The sequence below is a fragment of the Bos mutus genome, chromosome 22 (genome assembly GCF_027580195.1).
Source record: "Bos mutus isolate GX-2022 chromosome 22, NWIPB_WYAK_1.1, whole genome shotgun sequence".
Classification (NCBI taxonomy): Eukaryota; Metazoa; Chordata; class Mammalia; order Artiodactyla; family Bovidae; genus Bos; species Bos mutus.
Window position 1 is genome coordinate 72,318,970 of NC_091638.1, and position 27,947 is coordinate 72,346,916.

At 43.7% G+C, this 27,947-nt stretch overlaps 1 protein-coding gene across 1 annotated transcript; it reads left to right on the forward strand.

The window, feature by feature from the left end:
- Positions 1 to 2,190: 2,190 nt before the first annotated feature.
- LOC102287096 (pregnancy-associated glycoprotein 2) lies at positions 2,191 to 19,728 on the forward strand. Its single transcript, XM_005888405.3, has 9 exons — positions 2,191 to 2,282; positions 3,408 to 3,558; positions 4,515 to 4,632; positions 4,710 to 4,828; positions 6,069 to 6,262; positions 7,148 to 7,264; positions 17,338 to 17,479; positions 17,563 to 17,661; positions 19,591 to 19,728. Exons 1-9 carry the CDS (start codon positions 2,230 to 2,232, stop codon positions 19,726 to 19,728), a joined length of 1,131 nt encoding a protein of 376 aa, XP_005888467.2. The 5' UTR covers positions 2,191 to 2,229.
- The last annotated feature ends 8,219 nt before the right edge of the window (positions 19,729 to 27,947 follow it).

Sequence of the window (27,947 nt, forward strand, 5' to 3'; positions counted from 1 at the left end):
AGAATTTTTTGGATTTTCTTTTAAAAAATAAATACACAGTACACCCTGAACATCTCACCCACTCCACTCCTTATTCCATCCACATTTTACCCAGTTGTTGGGATGCTCTGTGCCTTATTCCACACACTCCTGTGGATGGTCACTTCTGGTATCTTGCTGATATTTTGCTTTTAAAAACAATGTGCAGTAGACAGCTTGTGCAGGTGGTTTTTTATATTCTTGGCAGTGTGTATAGTTGGGATTGATCCCTAGAAGTAGAACTGCTGAGTTAAATGGTGTATGTGTGTGTCATTTGTTAGATATTCCCTCTGTCGGTATTGAACCAGTGAAATTGAATTTAAACAATGTGTAAAAATGAAGGTTAAGACACAACGTCCCATCTATCCACACCTGGTGAGCATGCCAGGTTCCCATTGTTGTATCCAAGGGATAGGCCGGGATAGACCTCATTTGGAAATAGGCCCTAGGACACCTGCAAGCAACCATAAAACACTATTGCCTTTACTTTGGCTGAAGTAAGAATTTAACAGGTAGCCCTGTTCATCTCAGGCTTCCCTGATAGCTCATTTGGTAAAGAATCTGCCTGCAATGCAGGAGACCCCTGTTTGATTTCTGGGTCAGGAAGATCCTCTGGAGAAGGGATAGGCTACCCACTCCAGTATTCTTGGGCTTCCCTTGTGGCTCAGCTGGTAAAGAATCCGCCTGCAGTGTGGGAGACCTGGGTTCGATGCCTGGGTTGGGAAGATCCCCTGGCAAAGGGGAAGGCTACCCACTCCAGTATTCTGGCCTGGAGAATTCCATGGACTGTATAGTTCATGGGGTTGCAAAGAGTCGGACACGACGGAACGACTTTTGCTGTTCATCTCAGGCTGGGCAGGAGCTCTGAGTGGTTTTCTTTGTCTTCTTTGACTGATAAGACATTCCAAAATTATTTCTTTATATGTTTGGTTGGGCAGACAAAATTTTTCATGGCATGGGCCCTACTGGGAAATTATATCAGAGATATATCCATTTATCTTGAGCAAATGGACAGTATTAAATTCATTGGTTTATATGTGCCTGGTGACTTAGTTTATAAATAGAAAGAAAACTAATATGTTTAATATGGATTCAATCACTTTACATCAACCAACTTGAATTAAATCCCTCTCTGTCCCCACTGCACTCTCACCTCTAGGCCAGAAATAAAAACCTACATAGACTGAAGGCCGAATCCAGCACTCTGTTGTGGAGATTTTATTCTCACTATTTTTTTTCTGAAAAAAGAAAAAAATGTTGCTAACATTAAAATTAGGAGATTGTACACAAGTATCCAGACTTCTGACTTCTCTTGAAAACTTGGCCTACTGGCCCGCTTTCCAGCATGATTGGAGCGGAGGAGAGGCTGCCCTCAGTGGTAAGGCTTGTGCTGCCCAGTGTTTAGCATAGCCACCTAGTCCTTGTATTCATTTTCTTGCCTCCTGGGCCATGAATTTGTGAGAACTGCCCCAGACTGCTAGCTTGCTGAAGATATGGACCACTTGTGTCTTGATCCTCTTTGACTCTTTCCAGCATCTAACCCAGACACCAGCACACAGGGTTTTCTGTATAAGCTTGTTGGATTATATAAAGTATCTTGTGGATGCATGACGTTTATTCCAATATTGAAACCATGCAATTGAAATATTGCTCTAGTCTAGCTCTTTGATGCAGACTGGCATCACAGGTGCCCCTGATCTGTGCCATCTCTCCCACTACCTAAAGTGACTCGTATGTCCCTGGGCTGCCCCTAAAGTCTTTTTGATGGCTTTTCCTTCTTGCAATCTCCTCTCCAACTGAGGACATCAATGCATATCTCACGAAGTGGCTAGGAAGACCACATGAGATCACAAATGTCTAGCCTGGCCCCTAATGTTCACTTTTATCACGTTAATAGCAGTGTTTTGTCTCTAGGTCGGCAAATTTTTCCACACTCTCAGATAATGCATGCACTTCAGTTTAGTTTTCTAGCCAAGCCTCAAGGAAGAGATTATAGTAGACTCTTTGTATTCTGAGAATCTTCAAAGTCCACTCCCCAAGGGCACTGATTGAGGTAAAGATTTTATCGAGAGGTTTCTATTTTTATCAAATCTAATAATGGCCTAAAGGGAACAATTAAGGTAGTTCTGAACATATATAACTGGAAGGGCCTGATCACCACTGCAGACCAGAACCGGATCTTCTGCGAGCACTTGGAGCCAGGAAAGAAGCATGAAGTGGCTTGTGCTCCTTGGGCTGGTGGCCCTCTCAGAGTGCATAGTCATGTAAGTACAGGGACTGTAAGTGGCATCAACTTCCTTTCTTTTTTTTTCTTATTTTCCTCATATTCTTCTACCTGTCAAGGTTAGAAGGGAATATAATCATTCCAAGATGGTCTTAAAGTTCAACTCTCACTTATTGGCAAGTACTTTGCCATGGGAAATGTGGGTTCCAAGGGTCTTGAGGTAGACCTGCAGGGTTGTACAACTCTGGGCGTGCGGTCATGACCTATATGAAAATGGAACACCTTGCAATTGTTCATTGCTCATCCTATGCAAATGTACGTGTGGTCCTGCTGAGTAGCATTTTCTACATTTTATTCTAGGTGTCCTCTCTGTTCTCTCTCTACTTCTGTGTGTATGTGTTCACGTCTGCATCTCTATATCTCTCTCATTTATCTCTTCATCTATTTATTTCTCCATCTCTTTGATGTCTCTGTTCATGTAGATCTCTCTGTTTTTTTTTTTTCCTTTTCTTTTCTCTTTTCAATTTTGACTCTTTCTTGTTTCTCTAGCCTCTTAATTTCTCTAATTTGTTCTCCTTCTCCTGGATTCTTCTCTCACCCCTCTCTTTTGCTTCAACTCTGGAGAACGATTAGGCTACATCTAGACTGTTTTTACCTCGAACAAGCCATGTGATCACAGTCACTTCACAAACACCTTGCATTTCAAATTTCTTCCCTGTAAAGAGAGAATCAGAATCCCCCTTCTTCCTCCCTCCCTAACCTTCTATGAGAAAGATATAGTGGGGTGGCAACAGCAATGGTAATGGCTGTCTTTGTTGAGACTCCCTATATATCAGGTACATTATATCCAAAATGTTATTTAACAGCCAAAGCATTCTATATGGGGGGTGGGTGGGGGTTATCCCTTCCACCTTTTTACCGATAGGGAAACTGAGACTCCAAATGTTCAATTGGCTGACCCTAGATAACACAACAGAATCTGTATTCAAACCTATGTCTCTGCCCTGTGTTTGCACAGCATTCTGATAATAGATGGCAGTCAAAAAAAAAAAATGCTTGGAAAATATACAGTGCTATTACAATGCCAGGTATGACTGTTATACTATAACACTGACAGTTGACTACTGTTCCTTCTTTGTTTCCTTTTCCTCATGCTTGGTGAAAGAATGCCTCTAACTAAAACGAAGACAATGCGAGAAATCCTGAGGGAAAAAAACTTGCTGAACAGTTTCCTGGAGGAACAAGCCAATAGAATGTCCGATGATTCTGCTAGTGACCCCAAATTATCTACTCACCCCCTGAGGAACGCTCTGGATGTGAGTGGGTTGGGAGGCTGGTGCTCCACAGCGCCCCCTTGTGCTCTGGCCTAGCAGTGGGGCTCATCTAGAGGTTCCAGGTGGGATATTGGATCTGGGGCTCCTGCAGGAGGCAGAAATAGTGGGGAACAGGGGCCCCATTACCAGAGGAGAAGACATTCTCATCCTTAACTCTTGGTCTGTGGTAACGGCCCAGCAATGACCAGGTGGCAGGTAAACATCTATTTCTGTGCCAAAGATGTGGCATTAGTTTGAGGGAGACTGTTCTTTCTGAACTAAGTGAGCCACTCAGTTACAGGTGAAGTGGTAAGCCATCTCTAATAAAAAATAAAGCCAACTGGAAATCAAGTGTGAATCCCCAGGTAGAGGAATTCAGCTTCCAGAGATCCAAGAATCAAAACAGCAAAAATTTACTGAAACCCTATAGCACATGATGCCATAAGAATCTAACACTATAATTATTATTGACTTGAAAAAGGTCTCATCTCTTATTCAAGAATGGCCAAGCTACCCTGAGAGATGTGCAAAGAGTAAATACATGTTTAGTGAAAGGGCCAATTGTGTGGTGTTGATCAAACATGGTCTGAGTTTAGAAGGAGTGGCTGGGGTTGATTAAGGAGGATTTCCTGGAAAAGGAGGTGCTCAGGATGGGTTTGAAGAGGAGACTAGAGAGCTTCTCAGATGAGGTCACCGGACTTCCTTGGGGGTTCAGTGATTATGACTCTGGGCTTCGAATACAGAAGGTACTGCTTCAATGCCTGGTCATAGAGTTAAAATCCTGCATACCACATAGCACAGGAAAAAATATCAAATGCAGGCACTCTGAGCAAAGGTTGTGAGCTGAATGGTGGTTGGAAAGTGATTTCAAGAGCCATGTGACACCCAGAGGAAGGCAGCAGTCTGGGAATCGAGGGGAGCCCTATCTGCACTAATCCACTTCTTCCTGGCCCCTCTAGATGGCCTATGTGGGTAACATCACCATTGGAACACCCCCTAAGGAGTTCCGGGTTGTCTTTGACACGGGCTCATCTGACTTGTGGGTGCCCTCCATCAAGTGCATCAGTCCTGCCTGTCGTGAGTACCGCCTTCCCCATCTTGACTCATCCCCTCCACCCTATGACCTGACTGACACTCATCTCTCATGTCTGCAGATACACATATTACCTTCGACCATCACAAATCTTCCACCTTCCGGCTTACGCGCAGGCCCTTCCACATCCTCTACGGATCTGGGATGATGAACGGAGTTCTTGCCTATGACACTGTTCGGGTAACATGGAAACAGAAGCTGAATCAGATTTGCACTAACCAACCCCCTCGTGGTCCCCATAGATGGCCTATGTTAGGTCAGAACTGGCTATGGAGTGACCACTGCTTACACAACAGATGCAGGACCAGCTGGCAGGGCCCATCCTTCCCTAACTCCCCTTGTGACTAGCCGCCTTACCTGCAGAATCCTGTCCCTGGGGAGACAGGGCCCCTGCTGACACTCAAACTCCCAGAGTGGCTAACCCAGAGAGTGGCTTGGGATGTGGACTTGCAGCTCCTTTGCCCGTGAGAAGCTCAAGGTTCATTTGGCTGGGAACAGGGACAGGGAAAAAAGCACCCACTTTTATATTCTCAAACTGTGCTGGGTACTTTCATGGTAATAACTTGTTTAATCCTGCAACAACCCCACACAGAAGTTACTATGATTAGTTCCATGATACACATGAGGGAACTGAGGTATAGAGAGCAAGGGCCTTGCCAAAGTCACACATCTGGGAAGTGGTAGCTGGGCTGGCTTGTCAGGACTCAAGCAGGTGTGGGGTTATTTGAGAGAGAATAAAACTGATTGGGCAACCCTGGGGGCAGCCTAGGGCTTCAGATATCCAGGCAGCAAAAGCAGGGGCCCACACATACGGGAGGGACTTGATAAATGGGTTCTCACTCTAGGGGGCCACTGAAAGTCTAGTAAAATCTATGGCCTCCCCCCCCAAAGTGCCTGAGGATTTTCCCTGTCTCTCTATTTCTCTCTCTCTCTCACACACACGCCCCTAAATGTATATTTCCCAGGTGGCATATTCATAAGAACCCTACCAGTGACATTGTAAAATGGGCTCCTGCCTTCCTTGGCAAACGCAGAATCCATAATACATTGCAATAAATTCAGTCCATTTCTGTCATCAGATCATAGTGATGCCAAAGAGAGGACTACCCTGCTCTCTACTCATTTTGTCCTCAAGAGGGCACCATTGGGTCCAGTCCTGACTCTTGGTTTCCCTACCTGTGCAGAAGGCATGAGGCCAATTTGACTCAGATGGTGTTTGCAGAAATGGCTGGTGTTGATTAAAATTCACGTCCGCACACCAATGGAACCCGAATTTCTGTCCCAGCTTGTTTTAACCATTTGAAGTCCACCCAGGGCACAGCCAGGACTCAGTTCTTCTCTGAGGTTCTAATGTCATCTGCACCCCCGAGACCAGTCCCACTTCCAATCCTTTATGTGCGAACACTCTTCTCTCCCACAGATCGGGAAACTTGTCAGCACTGACCAGCCGTTTGGCCTAAGCCTGCAGCAATTCGGGTTTGATAACGCACCCTTTGATGGTGTCCTGGGCTTGTCCTACCCCAGCCTCGCTGTCCCAGGAACCATCCCCATCTTTGACAAGCTGAAGCAACAAGGTGCCATTTCTGAGCCTATCTTTGCCTTCTACTTGAGCACGTAAGTCTGAGCTGGACAAGCCCTCTCTCCAAATTAGCTGTGAGATGCTTTCAGTTGGATGAATATTATAGAACACTTGTTACAGAAGTATCCTGAAAGACTGTGTAGCCCAGGATAACTATGGCCCCAGGGCTTCACCTGGCTTCACCACTGGCTTTTGTAAATGAAGTTTTATTGGAACACAGCCTAGCTCATGGGCTCAAGGGCGGTGGCTTGGTCTCGGGGGTGAGGGGAGTGGGACAGCAATGGAAGGTGTCAGGATAAAAGTTGGAGGAAAAAGTAACACAGTTTGCTGACGAATTTGAAATGGAATGAAAGTGAGCGATGGTGGAAATCTTTCCTTCCTCACTAACATTTCACTGGGACCAACTACATAATTTTCAGGAGACAGTGCAAAATGGAAGTGTGGGACACCTTATCCAACAAGTCTTAGGAATTTCCAGACAGAGATAACAGAGGTGGGGGGCCCTGCTGAATGTGGGGCCCCATGGACAGCACAGGTCACAGGCAGATGAAACCAACCCTGGGTGACCTGAAGCCACACCCTTAGCACTCTCAGGCCTTGATTTTTCTGAAAAAATTACAGGCTGGACAAGGGAAGCCCAAGCCCTTCAGCACACTGTCCTTTGAGGGTATTCAGGTTGCAGGAGGTACAGGGCCTCTTCAGAAGCCTAGGTGGGTGGAACCTGGCCAAGTGACTCAGCTTCTAACCTGCTCTGTGCCACTCTAGCCAGTGACTAATCTTGGTCTGGATCTCAATCCCTCAATTTCTGCATCTGTAAAATGGGGACCCTATTAGGGCCTTGTTGGGTGGACAAGCACAGCCCTCAGACTGCCCAGCATAACAGTCCTCCAAGGAATCCCCCTCTTTTATTCTCTCGACAGCCACAAGGAGAATGGCAGTGTGTTGATGTTAGGTGGGGTGGACCACTCCTACCACAAGGGAAAGCTCAACTGGATACCAGTGTCCCAAACCAAAAGCTGGCTAATAACTGTGGACCGGTAAGCCTCTTCCTCTGAATGCCACCCCAAGTGATGCTCCCACATCTATACATAGACACATGCAAGCACACAAACACATGCACAGATACATGGTCACACACAGAGATATGCTCCACCCATAAAGCCACACATATAAGCACACACAGACACATATAAACACACATATAGGCACACATATAAACATACTTAGGCAGACAGATACACACAAGCACACAGAGAGACAGACACACAGAGCCACATAAATACATACACAAACACACAAACACATAGATACACAAATCACCCATGGGTTCATAATCATCCCAGGCCTTCTGACCAGGGCTCAGACTAGGGTCCTTCACAGGGTCCAGAGAGGTCTGTGCAGCTGGGGGAGGGCTGCACCCACTGCTCTGTGATGTGGGGAGCATGGTTAGAGGACCTTACAGTGTGGTGAACAGAGGATCAGGGAGAATTTCCTCAGCCTGAACAGAGTTGTGATAAGATGACCAATTGTCTAGGTTAAGGAGAGTTACGACCAACCTAGACAGCATACTAAAAAGCAAAGACATTACTTTGCCAACAAAGGTCCGTCTAGTCAAGGGTATAGTTCTCCCAGTAGTCATGTATGGATGTGAGTTCGACTATAAAGAAAGCTGAAGGCCGAAGAATTGATGCTTTTGAACTGTAGTGTTGGAGAAGACTCTTGAGAGTCCCTTGGACTGCAAGGAGATCCAACCAGTCCATCCTCTCCAGTCCACCCAGGAGATCAGTCCTAGGTTTTCATTGGAAAATGAATGGAAAATGAAATGACTAATGTTGAAGCTGAAATTGCAATACTTTGGCCACCTGATGCGAAGAGCTGACTCATTTGAAAAGACCCTGATGCAGGGAAAGATTGAGGGAGGAGAATGGGATGATAGAGTATGAGATGGTTGGATGGTATCACTGACTCAATGGACATGAGTTTGGGTAGGCTCTGGGACTTGGTGATGGACAGGGAGGCCTGACGTGCCGCAGTTCATGGGGTCACAAAGAACTGGACATGACTGAGTGACTGAACTGAACTGAACCCAGGACTGAGGAAGTTCTCAGTACATATAAATGTCAGTTTAAAAACAGAGAAAGTCCTGAACAAACGGGACAATCTGGTCTCCTTAGGGAGAAGCTACCCAGCTATGTAGAGAGGTTGGCTGCAGTCTTGAGACCTGAAAGCAACTCATAAAAAGAGACACTCCACATAACCATAGCTACCCACCCCTGACCCCCATCCTGAGCACACAGTGGAGGAGGCTCTGTGATTGATAGAATCAGGAAGGTGGGATCCAGGAGTGGCCTGATAACTAGCATAGTAATTGATGGGAATCTCTGTGATACCCTCAGACAAAAGTTGCCCTGTCCTTTGGAGATTCCGTGGGCTATCAGGTATCATCTGGCCAGGGCCTCAGTGTCTGAGCTTGGTGAATGAGCAGTAATGGTAGACACCCTCTCCCAGGGCAGCTTGTCTCCCACTATGAGAATCTGCTGCCCCAGGGAACCTCCATCTTCACTGTGCGTTTGACCCGTTATCGTTGAGACACTGGATATAGCTCTTTGGATGTTCCTGATTTATTATTTTCACATTCATTCATTCACTCACTGTGCATCCACTGTGTGTCAGGCACTTTAGCGAGGCAATGAGAATAAAACTTGCCCTCACACCTAAGAAGATGTACATGAAATGACTCACACACATAGTGAATTGTCACTTTGGTAAATGCTAGACATGAGGAAGGGTCTACAGAAAATGACCAAGACAGGAGTTTGATATACACTGGGGGAAAGACTTCACTGAAACCATGACAGTTAAGCTGGAATTTGAAAGATGAGGAGAAATTAGCTAGTCAAAGGGGAGTGGGGTCTTCTAGGAAGGAAGACCAGCTTGTGTCATGGTCCTGAGGTAGGAAAGAACCTATTCAAGTACTGCATTTTATTTTATTTTTTTTTACATTTAATTTAATTAATTTATTTATTTAACTTTACATTATTGTATTGGTTTTGCCATACATCAACATGAATCTGCCATGGGTGTACACGTGTTCCCCATCCTGAGCCCCCTTCCCACCTCCCTCCCCATACCATCCCTCTGGGTCATCCCAGTACACTAGCCCTGAGCATCCTGTATCATGCATCAAACCTGGACTAGCGATTCGTTTCACATATGATATTATACATGTTTCAATGCCATTTTCCCAAATCATCGCACCCTCACTCTCTCCCAGAGTCCAAAAGGCTGTGTCTCTTTTGCGGTCTCGCATACAGGGTTATCATTACCGTCTTTCTAAATTCCGTATATATGCATTAGTATACTGTATTGGTATTTTTCTTACTGGCTTACTTCACTCTGTATAATAGGCTCCAGTTTCATCCACTTCATCAGAACTGATTCAAATGTATTCTTTTTAATGGCTGAGTAATACTCATTGTGTATATGTGCCAAAGCTTTCTTATCCATTAGTCTGCTGATGGACATCTGGGTTGCTTCCATGTCCTGGCTATGATAAACTGTGCTGCGATGAACACTGGGGTACATGTGTCTTTTTCAATTCTGGTTTCCTCGATGCGTATGCCCAGCAGTGGGATTGCTGGGTTATATGGCAGTTCAATTTCCAGTTTTTAAAAAAATCTCCACACTGTTCTCCATAGTGGCTGTACTAGTATGCACTCCCACCAACAGTGTGAGAGGATTCCCTTTTCTGTGCACCGTCTTCAGCATTTATTGCTTGTAGACTTTAGGATAGCAGCCATTCTGACTGGCGTGAGATGGTACCTCATTGTAGTTTTGATTTGCATTTCTCTGATAATGAGTGATGTTGAGCATCTTTTTATGTGTTTGTTAGCCATCTGTATGTCTTCTTTGGAGAAATGTCTGTTTAGTTCTTTGGCCCATTTTTTGATTGGGTCATTTATTTTTCTGGAGTTGAGCTGAAGGAGTTGCTTGTATATTTTTGAGATTAGTTGTTTGTCAGTTGCTTCATTTGTTATTATTTTCTCCCATTCTGAAGGCTGTTTTTTCACCTTGCTTATAGTTTCCTTTTTGTGCATAAGCTTTCAATTTTAATTAGGTCCCATATGTTTTCTTTTTGCTTTTATTTCCAATATTCTGGGAGGTGAGTCATAGAGGATCCTGTTGTGATTTATGTCGGAGAGTGTTTTGCCTATGTTCTCCTCTAGGAGTTTTATAGTTTCTGGTTGTACGTTTAGGTCTTTAATCCATTTTGAGTTTATTTTTGTGTATGGTGTTAGAAAGTGTTCTAGTTTCATTCTTTTACTCATGGTTGACCAGTTTTTCCAGCACTACTTGTTAAAGAGATTGTCTTTTCTCCATTGTATATTCTTGCCTCCTTTGTCAAAGATAAGGTGTCCATATGTGCGTGGATTTATCTCTGGGCTTTCTATTTTGTTCCATTGATTTATATTTCTGTCTTTGTGCCAGTACCATACTGTCTTGATGACTGTGACTTTGTAGTAGAGCCTGAAGTCAGGCAGGTTGATTCCTCCAGTTCTATTCTTCTTTCTTATGATTGTTTTGGCTATTCGAGGTTTTTTGTATTTCCATACAAATTGTGAAAATATTTGTTCTAGCTCTGTGGAAAATACCATTGGTAGCTTGATAGGGATTGCATTGAATCTATAGATTGCTTTGGGTAGTATATTCATTTTCACTATATTGATTCTTCTGATCCATGAACATGGTATATTTCTCCATCTATTAGTGTCCTCTTTGATTTCTTTCACCAGTGTCTTATAGTTTTCTATATGTAGGTATTTAGTTTCTTTAGGTAGATATATTCCTAAGTATTTTATTCTTTTCATTGCAATGGTGAATGGAATTGTTTCCTTAATTTCTCTTTCTATTTTCTCATTGTTAGTGTATAGGAATGCAAGGGATTTTTGTGTGTTGATTTTATATCCTGCAACTTTACTATATTCATTAATTAGCTCTAGTAATTTTCTTCTGGAGTCTTTAGGGTTTTCTATGTAGAGGATCATGTCATCATCTGCAAACAGTGAGTTTTACTTCTTCTTTTCCAATTTGGATTCCTTTTATTTCTTTTTTTGCTCTGATTGCTGTGGCCAAAACTTCCAAAACTATGTTGAATAGTAGTGGTGAGAGTGGGCACCCTTGTCTTGTTCCTGACTTTAGGGGAAATGCTTTCAATTTTTCACCATTGAGGATAATGTTTGCTGTGGGTTTGTCATATATAGCTTTTATTATGTTGAAGTATGTTCCTTCTATTCCTGCTTTCTGGAGGGTTCTTTTTTTCTTATCATAAATGGATGTTGAATTTTGTCAAAGGCTTTCTCTGCATCTATTGAGATAATCATATGGCTTTTATTTTTCAATTTGCTAATGTGGTGTATTACATTGATTGATTTGTGGATATTGAAGAATACTTGCACCCCTGGGATAAAGCCCACTTGGTCATGATGTATGACCTTTTTAATGTGTTGTTGGATTCTGATTACTAGAATTTTGTTAGGGATTTTTGCATCTATGTTCATCAGTGATATTGGCCTGTAGTTTTCTTTTTTTGTGGGTCTTTGTCAGGTTTTGGTATTAGGGTGATTGTGGCCTCATAGAATGAGTTTGGAAGTTTACCTTCCTCTGCAATTTTCTGGGAGAGTTTGGGTATTATAGGTGTTAGCTCTTCTCTAAATCTTTGGTAGAATTCAGCTGTGAAGCCGTCTGGACCTGGGCTTTTGTTTACTGGAAGATTTCTGATTACAGTTTGAATTTCCGTGCTTGTGATGGGTCTGTTAAGATTTTCTATTTCTTCCTGGTTCAGTTTTGGAAAGTTGTACTTTTCTAAGGATTTGTCCATTTCTTCCAAGTTCTCCATTTTATTGGCATATAATTGCTGATGGTCTCTTACAATCCTTTGCATTTCTGTGTTGTCTGTTGTGATCTCTCCATTTTCATTTCTAATTTTATTGATTTGATTTTTCTCCCTTTGTTTCTTGATGAGTTTGGCTAATGGTTTGTCAATTTTATTTATCCTTTCAAAGAGGCAGCTTTTGGCTGTGTTGATTTTTGCTATGGTCTCTTTTGTTTCTTTTGCATTTATTTGTGCCCTAATTTTGAAGATTTCTTTCCTTCTACTAACCATGGGGTTCTTCACTTCTTCCTTTTTTAGTTGCTTTAAGTGTAGAGTTAGGTTATTTATTTGACCGTTTTCTTGTTTCTTGAGGTATGCCTGTATTGCTATGAACCTTCATCTTAGTACTGCTTTTAAAGTGTCCCATAGGTTTTGGGTTGTTGTGTTTTCATTTTCATTCATTTCTATGCATATTTTGATTTCTTTTTTGATTTCTTCTGTGATTTGTTCATTATTCAGCAGCGTGTTGTTCAGCCTCCATATGTTGGAATTTTTAATAGTTTTTCTCCTATAATTGAGATCTAATCTTACTGCATTGTGCTCAGAATAGATGCTTGGGATGATTTCACTTTTTTTGAATTTACCAAGGCTAGATTTATGGCCCAGGATGTGATCTATTCTGGAGATGGTCCTGTGTGCACTTGAGAAAAAGATAAAATTGTTTTGGGGTGAAATGTCCTATAGATATCAATTAGGTCTAACTGATCTATTGTATCATTTAAAGTTTGTGTTTCCTTGTGAATTTTCTGTTTAGTTGATCTATCCATAGGTGTGAGTGGGGTATTAAAGTCTCCCACTATTATTGTGTTATTGTTAATTTCCCCTTTCATACTTATTAGCATTTGTCTTACATATTGCGGTGCTCTTATGTTGGGTGCATATATATTTATAATTGTTATATCTTCTTCGATTGATCCTTTGATCATTATGTAGTGTCCTTCTTTGTCTCTTTTCACAGCCTTTGTTTTAACATCTATTTTATCTGATATGAGTATTGCTACTCCTGCTTTCTTTTGGTCTCTATTTTCATGGAATATCTTTTTCCAGCCCTTCACTTTCAGTCTGTATGTGTTCCTTGTTTTGAGGTGGGTCTCTTGTAGACAACATATATAGGGGTCTTGTTTTTGTATCTATTCAGCCAGTCTTTGTCTTTTGATTGGGGCATTCAACCCAGTTATGTTTAAGGTAATTATTGATAAGTATGATCCCATTGCCGTTTACTTTATTGTTTTGGGTTCGAGTTTATACACGCTTTTTGTGTTTCCTGTCTAGAGAAGATCCTTTAGCATTTGTTGGAGAGCTGGTTTGGTGGTGCTGAATTCTCTCAGCTTTTGCTTGTCTGTAAAGCTTTTGATTTCTCCTTAATATTTGAGTGAGATCCTTGCTGGGTACAGTAATCTGGGCTGTAGATTATTTTCTTTCATCACTTTAAGTATCCCCTGCCATTCCCTTCTGGCCTGAAGAGTTTCTATTGAAAGATCAGCTGTTATCCTTATGGGAATCCCCTTGTGTGTTATTTTTTGTTTTTCCCTTGCTGCTTTTAATATTTGTTCTTTGTGTTTGATCTTTGTTAATTTGATTAATATCTGTCTTGGGGTGTTTCACCTTGGGTTTATCCTGTTTGGGACTCTCTGGGTTTCTTGGACTTGGGTAATTATTTCCTTCCCCATTTTAGGGAAGTTTTCAACTATTATCTTCTCAAGTATTTTCTCATGGTCTTTCTTTTCATCTTCTTTGGGATTCCTGTGATTCAAATGTTGGTGTGTTTAACATTTTCCCAGACATCTCTGAGATTGTCCTCATTTCTTTTAATTTGTTCCCCCCCCCTTTGTTTCATTTATTTCTACCATTCTATCTTCTACCTCACTTATCTTATCTTCTGCCTCTGTCATTCTACTCTTGGTTCCCTCCAGTGTTTTTGATCTCATTTATTGCATTATTCATTATATATTGACTCTTTTTTATTTCTTCTATGTCCTTGTTAAACCTTTCTTGCATCTTCTCAATCCTTGTCTCCAGGCTATTTATCTGTAACTCCATTTTGTTTTCAAGATTTTGGATCATTTTCACTATCATTATTTGGAATTCTTTATCAGGTAGATTCCTATCTCTTCCTCTTTTGTTTGGTTTGGCGGGCATTTATCCTATTCCTTTACCTGCTGGATATTCCTCTGCCTCTGCATCTTGTTTATATTGCTGTGTTTGGGGTGGCCTTTCTGTATTTTGCATTTGTGGAGTTCTCTTTATTGTGGAGTTTCCTTGCTGTGGGTGGGGTTGTACAGGTGGCTTGTCAATGTTTCGTGGTTAGGGAAGCTTGTGTCGGTGTTCTGGTGGGTGGAGCTGGATTTCTTCTCTCTGAAGTGCAATGAAGTGTCCAGTAATGAGTTATGAGATGTCAGTGGGTTTGGAGTGACTTTGGGTAGCCTGCATATTGAAGCTCAGGGCTGTGTTCCTCTGTTGCTGGAGAATTTGCATGTTATGTCTTTCTCTGGAACTTGTTGGCCCTTGGGTGGTGCTTGGTTTCAGTGTAGGTATGGAGGCATTTGATTAGCTCCTGTCGATTAATGTTCCCTAGAGGCAGTTCTCTGGTGTTCTGAGGATTTGGACTTAAGCCTCCTGCTTCTGGTTTTCAGTCTTATTCTTACAGTAGCCTCAAGACTTCTCCATCTATACAGCACCATTGAAAAAACATCTAGGTTAATGATGAAAAGTTTCTCCTCAGTGAAGGACACCCAGAGAGGTTCACAGAGTTACATGGAGAAGAGAAGAGGGAGGAGGGAGTTAGAGGTGACCCAAATGAGATGAGGTGGAATCAAAAGAAGTGAGAGCAAGGTAGCCAGTAATCACTTCCTTATGTGTGCTCCACAGTCTGGACTCCTCAGAGATGTTCATGGAATTACACAGAGAAGAGAAGGGGGAGGAAGGAGATAGAAGTGGCCAGGAGGAAAAAGGGGGGAATCAAAAGGAGAGAGACAGATCCAGCCAGTAATCATTTCCCTAAGTGTTTTCCACAGCCCAGAACACACAAAGAGATTCACAGAGTTGGGTAGAGAAGACAAGGAGGAGGGAGGAGATAGAGGTGACCTGGTGGAGAAAAAGGAGAGTCCAAAGAGGGAGAGAGCAGTCAAGCCAGTAATCTTGCTCCCAAGTAAAAATGGGTACTGAAGATTGGGTTCTTAAAGGTACAAAATTGATAACAAATACCAAAAAGCAAAGATTAAAAATATAGAGTAGAGGTTGGATTTTAAAAAATACAATATTAAAGAAAAAAAATAAAGTCACAAAATTTATAAAATATATATAGTGAAGTTTGCTTTAAAAAATAGGGTCTCTCTCTTTTTATTTTTGCAAAGTAATAGTAGGTTATAAAAATGAAAATTAAAGGAGTAATAGAGGACTTAAAATTTAAAAAAAATTAAAAAAATAAAGAATGATAGTAAATATAGTAAAAACATATCTAGGACTTTCTCTGGTGTTGTTGTGGGCAGTATGGGGCCAGTTCATTTTCAGATAGTTCCTTGTTCTGCTTATATGTCTGTAGATCTATAGGTCCCTTCCTATGTAGTTGGTACTAACTACAGGGTTTTAATCTATTGCACCTGTCACTTTCAAGGTGGTTCCCTCTGTTTTAGCTTCTTCTGTTTGCTGGTCTCTCCAGTGTCTAATTTCCGCCCTGACACAAGGGGGAGGTGGTGGACACGTTTTTAGGCTCACTTGTTCAGTCGTGCTGTGGGGAGGGAGGGACGCTGCCAACAGATAACACTGGCGTGTGCTTGCAGTAACTCGGCCACACTGGGTTTGCTCCCGCTCATGGCGTGTGTGCTTTCCCTGTCTATACTGCTTAGGCTCTAGGTTGCTCTGCTGGGAACTGTCTGAGGCCGGCCCTGGGTTGTATGCACTTTCCAGGTCTAAGACGCTCAGGTTTAGGTACTTGGGTAGTCCTCAGTGGCACAGACTGGGTTGGGCCTGCATTTTGTGCCCTTCCCAGGTCCGAGCAGCTCAGGTGACCAGGTGTTTGGCAAGTCGCTGTGACTTATCGCCTCCCCCGTCCCTGCCTCTCGGTTTTCTGGGTGTAAACTGGTGCACCTTCTCAGGTGGATGTTGCCCATCCAGAATCCCAAGAAGTCTTAGTTAACAACAAAGCCTGCTTGCAGTTTGGTAGATAATGCCTCTCTGGGGCCGCGATTGCCCCCTTCCGGCTCTGGCTGCCTGTCACCGGAGGGGGATGGTCTGCAGCTGGAAAGTTCTGCTCAGTCCTTTGTTCTATGAGTGGGCCTGATGGTGTCTTCAGATCAGATCAGATCAGTTGCTCAGTCATGTCCGACTCTTTGCGACCCCATGAACCACAGCACGCCAGGCCTTCTTGTCCATCACCAACTGTGTCTTAGCTTAGGGCTTTTCGCGTAGCTCTAGTCAGTCCTTTGTTCTGTGAGTGAGCCTGGTGGTGTCTTAGGTTAGGGCTTTTCGCATGGTAGCTATCCCACAGTCTGGTTTGCTACCCCAAGTTAGTTCCTTCAGATTGCCCTTGGGGCATTGAGGCCCAGTCCTTACTCTAAGCAATGCAGCCTGTGCCTCCCCGCCCAAACCCTGGTTGCTAGTCGCGGATGCAGACACCTGCGCTGCTTCTCCGCTGGGGGAGTTACCATTGGGCACATAATCTGTGGGTTTGAATTATTTATTTTTCCTCCCGGTTATGTTGCCCTCTGTGGTTCCAAGGCTCGCCACAGACTCGGCAGTGAGAGTGTTTCCTGGTGTTTGGAAACTTCTCTCGTTTTTAAGACTCCCTTCCTGGGATGGAGCTCCGTCCCTACCTCTTTTGTCTCTTTTTGTCTTTTATATTGTTTCCTACCTCCTTGCAAAGACAATGGGCTGCTTTTCTGGGTGCCTGATGTGCTCTGCTGGCATTCAGAAGTTGTTTTGTGGAATTTGCTCAGCATTCAAATGTTCTTTTGGTGAATTTGTGAGGGAGAAAGTGATCTCCCTGTCCTATTCCTCACTTTAGGACTGCTTCTCAAGTACTGCATTTAAGGATATCAAAGAAGGTGACATGATGAGAGCAAAGAAAAACAGAGTCAGGGCAAGAGCTGAAGGACTGTTTGGGAGTCAGTCGTGGAGAGGGCAGCTGTGAGGGAGACTTCTGAGTAATCTTGATGCCCACTTTGTCCCACTGTTTCTCAGCATCTCCATGAATGGGAGAGTGATTGGCTGTGAACACGGCTGCGAGGCTCTTGTGGATACCGGGACATCACTGATCCATGGCCCAGCAAGACCAGTCACCAACATCCAAAAGTTCATCCACGCTATGCCCTACGGTTCCGAGGTGAAGGGTCATGACACAGGTCTCTCCCAGTTCCCCTACACAAGGATCTCCTGGGCCAACCTCTCTCCCTCTTTCCCCAACAGTACATGGTTTTGTGTCCTGTCATCAGTATCCTGCCTCCTGTCATCTTCACCATCAATGGCATCGATTACTCAGTGCCTGCTGAAGCCTACATCCAAAAGGTGAGGGGCCAATCCAGAGAGCTGCTTCTCAATTCTGGGACTCCCAGATGGAGCTAGTGGTAAAGAACCTGCCTGCCAATGCAGGAGATGTAAGAGACACGGGTTTGATCCCTGGATTAGGAAATCCCCTAGAGAAGGGCATGGCAATCGACTCCAGTAGACGTGCCTGGAGAATCCCATGGATAGAGGAGACTGGCAGGCTGCAGTCTATAGGGCTGCACAGGGTCAGACACGACTAAAGTGACTTAGCAAGCACATAGGCAAGAATTCTTGGGTTGCTGCTGGGAGGAGGGGTCCCTCTGCAGGCCAGGTCACACCATTGCAGATGCTGCTGAGCCCCTGTGGCTGGGCCAGTGCCTCCCACAAAACCAACCACTTGAGAGTAAAGGGCAGTCTGGGACATCCATCATCCAGAAATAAATGTTGAGACACTACTCTGTGCTGGCATGGTGGGAGTCACAAGGAGAGGGGAACACTAAGGGCCTCAGTCCTCACAGAGCTTCAGTTCAACCAGAGCCCTCAGGTGCACGAACACGGAAAGTCAGCTCTAGCAACCCCTCAAATAGACCATGTGACAAGCGGGGTTGGCAGTGTGCTGTCCCACCATAGTGATTAGCAGTCTCCCATTCCATCTCAGAAATGTCCAGATTGGGGTGATAAATAACACAATTACCTTAATACTTGGCTGCAACTTCCTTGCTAAGCCTCAGTGCTCTCTCTCTGAGTTGGGATACTAGTCCCCTCTGTGGGGATGTTGGATGCTAAGGTGAATAAAGGGTGCACAGTGACTGCAAAGCCCAGGTATAGGGTGGAGGCTTCCTATCAGCTCCCTGTGGGAGTTCAGAGCAGGCTGATGGGCTCAAAGAAGGCTTTGAGGAAGAGAGGGAATTTCAGTAATTCTAAAATGCAGCCTCATGGAGGAAAGAGGAGATGCTTGGGTTGAGGCAAATCTATACTGGATTCCATGCAAATGGTACCCCGGTAGCTGTGCAAAGGTGTGCTGGGAACAGATTAGGAGTGATGAGGGCCACAGACTATGGCAGAACCAGGGTAAGTCATTGACCCAGTCTGAAGTCTTCAGGGATGGTAACTGTGGGTCCAGGAAGGCTGCCTAGAGAGCTTGAGAGCAGTCTTAAAGAATGCATTGTGGGCACTGCTATTAATCTATTTAGAATGGATAACTAACAAGGACCTACTGTGTAGCACAGGGAACTCTGCTCAATGCTATGTGGCAGTCTGGATGGGAAGAGAGTTTGGGGAGAATGGATGTGTGTATATATATGACTGAGTTCCTTAACTGTCTACCTAAAACTCACAATATTGTTAATCAGCTATACTTCAATACAAAATTAACAGTTTTTTTTTTTAAACAAAAAATAGGTCATGGAAAAGTGGGAAAAAGAAAAGGCATTCTCTGTAGAGAAAGCAGTGAACAGTGGACTGAAAGAAACAGAGACTGAGGGAAACTATGACCACTCTTGTTCATTTTTTAAAAAGATTTGTTTTAGTGTAGCTGATCTTCAGTGTTGCATTAAGTTGTCCTATACAGCACAGTGACTCAGTTACACAAAAACAAGTATATATATTCTTTTTCTTACTCTTTTCCCTTACAGTATATTGCTGGATATTGAATATAGTTCCCTGTGCTATGTAGTAGGATTATGCTATTTATTCATCCTGTATATATTAGTTTCACTTGATAATCCCAAACTCCCAATCCTCGCCTCCCCCACACCCTTCCTCATGGCAACCATATGTCTTGGCCCTTTAACTTTTTGCATGAACTCTCACATTCCCCAGCTTCTAAGGAAACCACTTGATACTTATCAAAAGAAGGAAATAAAAACAAGAAGTGTGGCAGGTCTGGATATTGAGGAGGGTTGCAGACAAGGGCTCAGGCTAACTGGTGTATATTTCTGTCTCCCTCAGATTTCTAATAGCTTATGCCTTAGCACCTTTCATGGGGACGACACAGACAAATGGATCCTGGGTGACGTCTTCCTGAGGCTGTATTTCTCAGTTTATGACCGAGGAAATAACAGGATTGGCCTGGCTCCTGCTGTGTAAATGCTTGGACTTGTTCAGGAATCATTCAGGCCAGTCCTAACACACACTTGCTCACACTTAGGGCACTCCTGCCCAGGATGCTGGTAAACTGTGTTTGGTGCTCTGAAAGTCATATTCTCACTGAAAAATAAAAGGTTTCACTCTTAACCGTTCTAAAACAAATGGATGCCTCTGTTTGTATCTGGGAGGTACATAATGATCGGGGAGAATCTAGGAACAGTTCTGAATCACAAGTGAGAGAAGCCCAACTCCAAATGGCTTTCAGGAAAGGGAGAACTCATTGGAAGAATTCTGGGGATCCAGGACACAGGAACTAGAGCAGATTCAAAGATCTCAGTGGCTGGACCCACGAAATCAGAAGTCATCAGTTCTCTCTCATCCTCACTCTTTCCCCTCTCTCTTCTTTGATTGTCTTAGTCTGACAGCTTTCTTTCTTAAGGCTTCTACACCTAGTGAGGGAATCCAAAGCTACCTGCCCTAGGGTTTTATATCCTGAAGACATCTAACCAGGAAGGAAGAAGCTTAGAGCTATCAAGGTTCAAGGGAGTGCTCTGAATGGCCCATCTCAGATCACAAGTCCAGCCCTGGACCAACTATCCTGGCAGAGCCATGGGGTCCTGTGACTGGCTTTACAAGGTCACATGACCCTGTTCCTGTAGCAAACATGATTGTCAGTTTCTTAAAAAAACCACATGACTGGAGCTGGAGAGAGGGAGCCCCAAAGATAGTGACTGGTGGATGGTTTAGTCCATGAAAGAGTTTATGATGGCACCACCAACTCCACAGCCTCCTCATTCTGAGGGATTATAAGGGGTAATGAAACTAGACTCTATTTGTCCCATCTCAGATGAACTTTGTCAGTGGATTTATGCTCCAGGGTGTTCTGGGTGAGGTCCTTTATACTGGGCTGGTTCCCTTATGTCCATTTCCCACCCCAATCCAGTCACCAGCTCTCTGCCACACATGCCTGCTGGGTCCTTTCCTGTCCCACTTAGCAATGACGGCCCCTGTGGATGCCTGATCCATCCCCATCCTCCAGGGCCCAGCACACCCCTTTCTTGGCCTCCAGTGCTGCTGGGGAGGTTGACATTCGTGTAATGGGGTACCCAGGATACATAAAGTCTTCAGCCTTTCTGAGCTTCCTCCAGGGAAGAACTGCAAAACATTTGGTTGGAGCTGCCATGGTTAGGCACTTTTGGAGTGGAAGCATCAGTTCTTTCCACCTGGATACCCTTGGTAGAGGCCAAAGCTGGGACAGCAGGGGTCAGAGGTTGATTTCCTTTCAGATTGACTGGTTTGATCTCCTTGCTGTATAAGGGGACTCTCAAGAATCTTCTCAAGCACTGCAATTTGAAAGCATCAATTCTTTGGCACTTACCCTTCTTTATGGTCCAAATCTCACATCTGTACATGACTACTGGAAAAACCATAGTTTTGATACTACAAACCTCTGTCAGCAGAGTGATTCTCTGCTTTTTCATACACTGTCCAGGTATGTCATAGTTTTTCTTCCATCCAGGGAGCAAGTGTCTTTTAATTTCGTGGCTGCAGTTAAGGTCCATATTGACTTTGGAGCCCAAGAAAATAAAATCTGCCACTGTTTCCACTTGCCTCCCATCTATCTGCCATGAAGTGATGGGACTGGATGTCATGATCTTAGTTTTTTGAATGTTGAGTTTTAAGCCAGCTTTTTCACTCTCCTCTTTCACCCTCATCAAGAGGCTCTTTAGTTACTTTTCCTTTCCTACCATAAGGGTGGTAACACCTTCATATCTGTGGTTGTTGATATTTCTCCCAGCAGTCTTGATTCCAGCTTGAGATTTATGCAGCCCAGAATTTCGAATGATGTACCCTACACATAAGTTAAATAGCCAGAGTGCTTGTCATGCTCCTTTCCCATTTTGAATCATTCAACTGTCCCATGTCTGGTTCTAACCATCACTTTCTGGCCTGCATACAGATTTATCAGGAGACAGGTACAGTGATCTGGTACTTGCATTTATTTAAGAATATCCCATAGTTTGTTTTGGTCCACACAGTGAAAGGCTTTAGCACAGTCAGTGAAGCAGATGCAGATGTTTTTCTGGAAACCCCTTGCTCTCTGTATGATCCAATGAACGTTGGCAATTTGATCTCTGGTTCCTCTGCCTTTTCTAAATCCGGCTTGTACATCTGCAATTTTTCAGTTCATGTACTGTTGAAGCTTAGCTTGAAGGATTTTGAGCATTACCTTGCTAGCATGTGAGATGAACACAATTGTATGGTAGTTTGAACATTCTTTGGAATTGCCTTCCTTTTGGATTGGAATGAAAACTGACCTTTTCCAGTCCCATGACCACTGCTGAGTTTTCCAAATTTGCTGACATATCGAAAACAGCACTTTCACAGCATCATCTCTTAGGATTTTTAACAGCTCAGCTGGAATTCTATCACCTCCACTAGCTTTGTTCGGAGTGCTGCTTCCTAAGCCCCACTTGACTTCATACTCCACAATCTGGCTTTACATGAGTGACCCCACCATCATGCCTATCTGGGTCATTCAGACTTTTTGTATAGTTCTGTGTATTTTTACCACCTCCTCTTAATCTCTTCTACTTCTGTTAGGCCTGGCCTTTTCTGTCCTTTATTGTGCCTATCTTTGTATGAAATGTTCCTATGGTATCTCCAATTTTCTTGAAGAGATATCCAGTCTTCACAATCCTATTGTTTTCCTATATTTCTTGCACTGTTCACTTAAGAAGACTTTCTTATCTCTCTTTGCTATTCTCTGGAAGTCTGCATTCCATTGGGTATATCTTTACCTTTCTCATTTGCCTTTGGCTTCTATTCTTTTCTCAGCTCTTTGTAAGGCCTCCTCACACAACCACTTTACCTTTTCACATTTCTGTTTCTTAGGGATGTTTTAGGTGTCTGCCTCCTGTACAATGTTACAAATGAGCCATCTCATCCCCCTCAGAACGGAGACTGGGGCTGTCACAGGGCTGAGTCAGCTCTGGGCTCAGGATTGTGTACACAAACAGTTATTACCAATGGCATCAGGTGCCAGGGGCACCACCAGTGACTCTGACAATCTCTGTCAGAGAGATTGTTCTCAGGGGTGGAACTTCCAGGGAACTGATAGAGCAAAGAAACAAGCAATCGCCCTTGTCTCATCTTTCCCTGTGTGATCCCGTGGTCCCCTGGCCACACTGCTCTCTGGGCAAAAACTCTTTCCTTTCTATTCCTTCTCCAAAGGTGATTTGTAACTAACATCAGCACCTGACTCTGAAGCCTGGTAGCTGGAACTCAAGTTGCAACCATCTGGGACCCAGAGATATCCAGCCTTGTTCTGTTGTCTGTCCTTTATCTCCAACCAGGTCCATAAAGCAAAGTCCTGAAAGAACATGACTATTTCACCCCCTCTCAAGGCCTTAAAAGTTCCAAGGTCTTTTTTGAGCATCAAAGAGGGAACACAACCCTTGAATCCAGGCTAGTCTCAGCACCCCCTACCTTTCTCAGCCAGGGGTTCCCTGATGAAACAATAAGACACTGCATCGAAGTTGTCAGAAGGCTTAGCAGAAAACATTCCTTACTGTGAATGCAGGTCCATGTGACCCAGCCTCCCAGTGGTCTGTGTTGTGTGGATGAGGAGAGGGAGCACTAGGGCTGCTGACCTGGGAGTGAGTCAGGTGCCACTTGCACCAATGTCTCCTGGGACCACTCCAGGAGGGGGCTGCCTTCACTGTGCCTGGAACCCAGAAGACCCAGCTCCCAGTATTGCTTTCCTGCTGCTACAAGAAGGCAGGTCTGCTGATAGAATCAGAGCCAGACTAAAGAGCAAGGGAAACGTACTTCAACTCTGTCACCAGAAGACCTCTGAGAGCTGCTCAGCAGTGGATGCAATTGAGCTTTCTATGATATTTCCCTTTCTGGAGCTTTCCCAACCTGAGAACCAGGAACCCTGGGACTCAGCACTTCCCCACCCCACCTGCAGCCTTAGAGTGAGTCATACACCCCAGGGTTCAGTTTCCCATGTCTTGGATGAAGGAAACTGGATTTGCTCCAGAGCATTTGCTCCAGACTGAAGCTTAATGTAAATCAATGGACAAGTGGCTCAGAGGCACATGTTGCTGAGAATGCTGAGACTGCATCTGATAGGCAGGGAGCTGTGACTGCCTGGTAATGTCCATGGATCCTGGGCTCAGAATGGGGTGGAGAGGGCAGACCAGTTGGCAAACAGCTGCTGTGAGATGGAGGACCTTAGATGCCTTGCCCACTGGAATTTTCCACCACTTGATTTCTGAGGGATGAGATCGGGTAATAATAAGTCAGAAGTTACTAACTGGGAGGTTGTAGGTTTCTCAGCAGAAACCCAAGGTGGGCTGATGAACCAGTTCTACCAAAAGAATTCTAGATAGCATATTCAAAAGCAGAGACATTACTTTGCCAACAAAGGTCCATCTGGTCAATGCTGTGGTTTTTCCAGTGGTCATGTATGGATATGAGAGTTGGACTGTGAAGAAAGCTGAGCGCCAAAGAATTGATGCTTTTGAACTGTGGTGTTGGAGAAGACTCTTGAGAGTCCCTTGAACTGCAAGGAGATCCAATCAGTCCATCCTAAAGGAGATCAGTCCTGGGTGTTCATTGGAAGGACTGATGCTAAAGCTGAAACTCCAATACTTTGGCCCCCTCATGCGAAGAGTTGACTCATTGGAAAAGACTCTGATGCTGGGAGGGATTGGGGGCAGGAGGAAAAGGGGATGACAGAGGATGAGATGGCTGGATGGCATCACCGACTCCACGGACCTGAGTATGAGTGAACTCTGGGAGCTGGTGATGGACAGGGAAGCCTGGCGTGCTGCAATTCATGGGGTCTCAAAGAGTCAGACACGATTGAGTGACTGAACTGAACTGAACTGAAAAGAACTTTGGGTACAAGACATGCCAAGACTCTTGGTTAAATTTTGTAGTATTTTGAATAGGTCATCTCTCTGATGACCTGCCATATTGTTGTTGAGCTTGGGATGATGCCAACAGTTATAGTGGACACAAAAGGCCCCTGGATGAGACTGTCCTTCTCTCCGTGGATCATTAGCAGCGAGTTCCACTCTAGCGTTCCATGTCCAGAGGAGGAAGTCCAGCCAGAAGAACATGATCTCCAGCAAGGTTAACTGGAAACCGCTGCTGTGTCTGGCCCTCTGGTAGGCATCATTCTTTTCCTAGTGCTTCTTCCTTCCCTCCTGGGTCCTGACCAAGCTGCCCACCTCTTGGTTACTGGGATATGAACTTCGCCCTTCCCTTGGAAATATCCTCGCAGCCCCACTTGTGGCTCCCTCCCTACCCAGGCCCTGCCTTTCACCTGCAGATGACAGTAAAGAAGAGAAAACCAGGGAGAGAGTGGTCCAAATCATTCTTTCTAATAATGTCCACATTCCTTCTACTTCCAGGCCCTGATCTGGCTCATCAAATTCTCCAGCTGGATGAACAAGCAGATTAGCAATGGAGTGGAGATGCAGATAGATTTGGGGGTGGGGTTGTTGGGTGTTGAGGATGGTGATCAGATGACAGAAGAGGGGGATAGAGAGCAGGTGGGTTTCCAACCACTCACTCCCTGGGGGCCTTCCTGAATCTGCTTTCCTGGGCCCTGCAGAGTATTACTAAAGACAGAAACTTAAAAATGGACATTTTGTAAACTTCTTATAATGAAGTGATTTCAAACATAACAAAAGTAAGAGAATAGTATCGTGAATGCTGTATTTTGCCATTCGGCATCAATAACTACAAAACTACTCTCTTAGTCTCACAGGTTGTCATAGACCAGAGACTGGAAGCCAAGATCAAGGTGGTGAACAACTGGATCCCTGGTGAAGACACTTTTTGACTTTCTTCAGTTCTCTTCTTGCTGTGTTCTCACATGTGGTAGGGATAGGAAGGGAGGAAGAGGGAGAATAAAAGAGAAAAAGAGGGAGAGGCTAATCCCATCATATGGGCCCTACCATTGAAACCCCACATCAACTTAATTACTGCCCAAAGGCCCTACCACCTAATACCATCACATCCGGAGTCAAGGATTCAACATCAGAATTGGGGGGTGGACACAAACAATTCAATCCATAGCAGCTATGCAGATCTGTTTTTAAATCAAGACAGGCCCTCATTTAATTTCCCTTTTTACTCTTTATTCATTTTTCTGAAGTATTTTAGGGAAGAGATGACCATTTCACAAGTTACATATAATGAATATTTGGGAGAAAATGATATTATGTGCAAAAAAATACTATTTTGTTCCAAGGAAAATAAACATCTTCTGTCTGGTCCATGTCCAAATTTCCCTGATTCTCTAAAGACAGATGTTTTTTTCACAGTTTATTGAAAGAATGTACTCATATGTTGTACTTGGTTATTCTCTTTTAAGATGAAACAATTTTTCTCTTGAAATTTTAATGCCATTTATTTGTTTAAAAACTGATAGGAACCAGGGTGGTTTGTCTTATAGAATGTCCCAATATTGGGTTTAGAGCAGGGGTCCACAACACTGGTACCAGGACCAGTACCCATCCTTGGTCTTTTAGGAATCGGGCAGCATAGCAGGAGATGAGCAGCAGGCCAGTGAGTGAGGCTTTGTCTGTATTTACAGCTCCTCCCCATCACTCTCCCATCACCCCTAGATGGGACAGTCTAGTTGCAGGAAATCCAGCTCTGGGCTCCCACTGATTCTGCATTATGGACAATTGTATAATCATTTCTTTTTATATCACAATGTAATAGTAATAGAAATAAAGTGCACAATAAATTAAATAACTATCCAGAAAATATCCCCCCACCCAGGTTTGTGGAAAAATTTTCTTCCAAGAAACCAGCCCTGGGTGCCAAAAATTTGTGGGACTACCTGTTTAGAGGATTTTTTCTCCATTCCTTTATTTGTGTTTTCCCTGGAAACTGGTAGTTAGATCTATACTTGAGTTCAAAATTTTTTATTGGAATATTTCATATGCAGATATATATTTCTTATGGTTCCACTTCAAGAGGGTCATAATTTCCTTCTGCCTCACTTTAAGAGATGCTGAAATGCAGTGGATTCTGGTGTTGTCATCCTCATGCATCCATTATATACCTCCCCTTCTATTTTTCACTTGCAGTTTCAGCATTCATTAATGACACTTGCCTAGAATAATTTTATGAGGATATTTCAAAATAGAGGTTCTTGTTTCTACCATTCCTTCTAATTTATTTCTTGAAATTCTTCAATAAAAATAAGATTCCTTTTACTGTTTATAGTACATTAACTATGCCTCATACAAACAAATATAGCATAAATATAGCTGATTATTTTCCTTTCTCAGTGCTCAGAATGGTGAGACTTGATGCCTTAGCAATCTGTCACAGTGACAAATTAGATATTGCCTATTAACATTTGGACACCTTTGGTGGGCTTATAACTAGATATTAAAACACTAAGATCATGGGATCCACCCCCATTACTTCACGGCAAATAGAAGGGGAAAAGGTGGAAGTAGTGACAGATTTCCTCATCTTGGCCTCTAAAATCACTGTGGATGGGGACTGCAGCCATGAAATCAGAAGACGCTTGCTCCTTGACAGGAAAGCTATGACAAACATAGAAAGAGTGTTGAAAAGCAGAGACATCACTCTGCCAACAAAGGTCTGTATAGTCAAGGTTATGGCCTTCCCAGTGGTCATGTACGGTTGTGATGGCTGGACCATAAAGAGGGTGGAGCGCCAAAGAATTGATGTCTTTGAACTGTGGTGCTGGAGAAAGCTCCTTAGAGTCCCTTGGTCAGCAAGGAGATCAAACCAGTCAATCTGAAAGGAAATTAACCCTGAATCCTCATTGAAAGGACTGATGCTGAAGCTGAAGCTCCAGTATTTTGGTCACCTGAGGCAAACAATTGACTCATAGGAAAAGTCCCTGATGTTGGGCAAGATTGAGGGCAGAAGGAGAAGAGGGTGTCAGAGGATGAGATGACTGGATGGCATCACCAATGCAATGGATATGAACTTTAGCAAACTCTGGGAGATGGTGAGGAACAGGGAGGCCTTGCATGCTGCATTCCATGGGGATTGCAGAGTTAGACATGACTACATGACTGAACAACAGCATAGTATTTGGAATTTCTGACATTTATACATTTAATTTGTTTCAATGGATTTGATGCAATGCTAAAATTGTCCCAATTTTGGCCTCTTCAAATGGATTCCTAAACTTTCTGTCCAGTCCT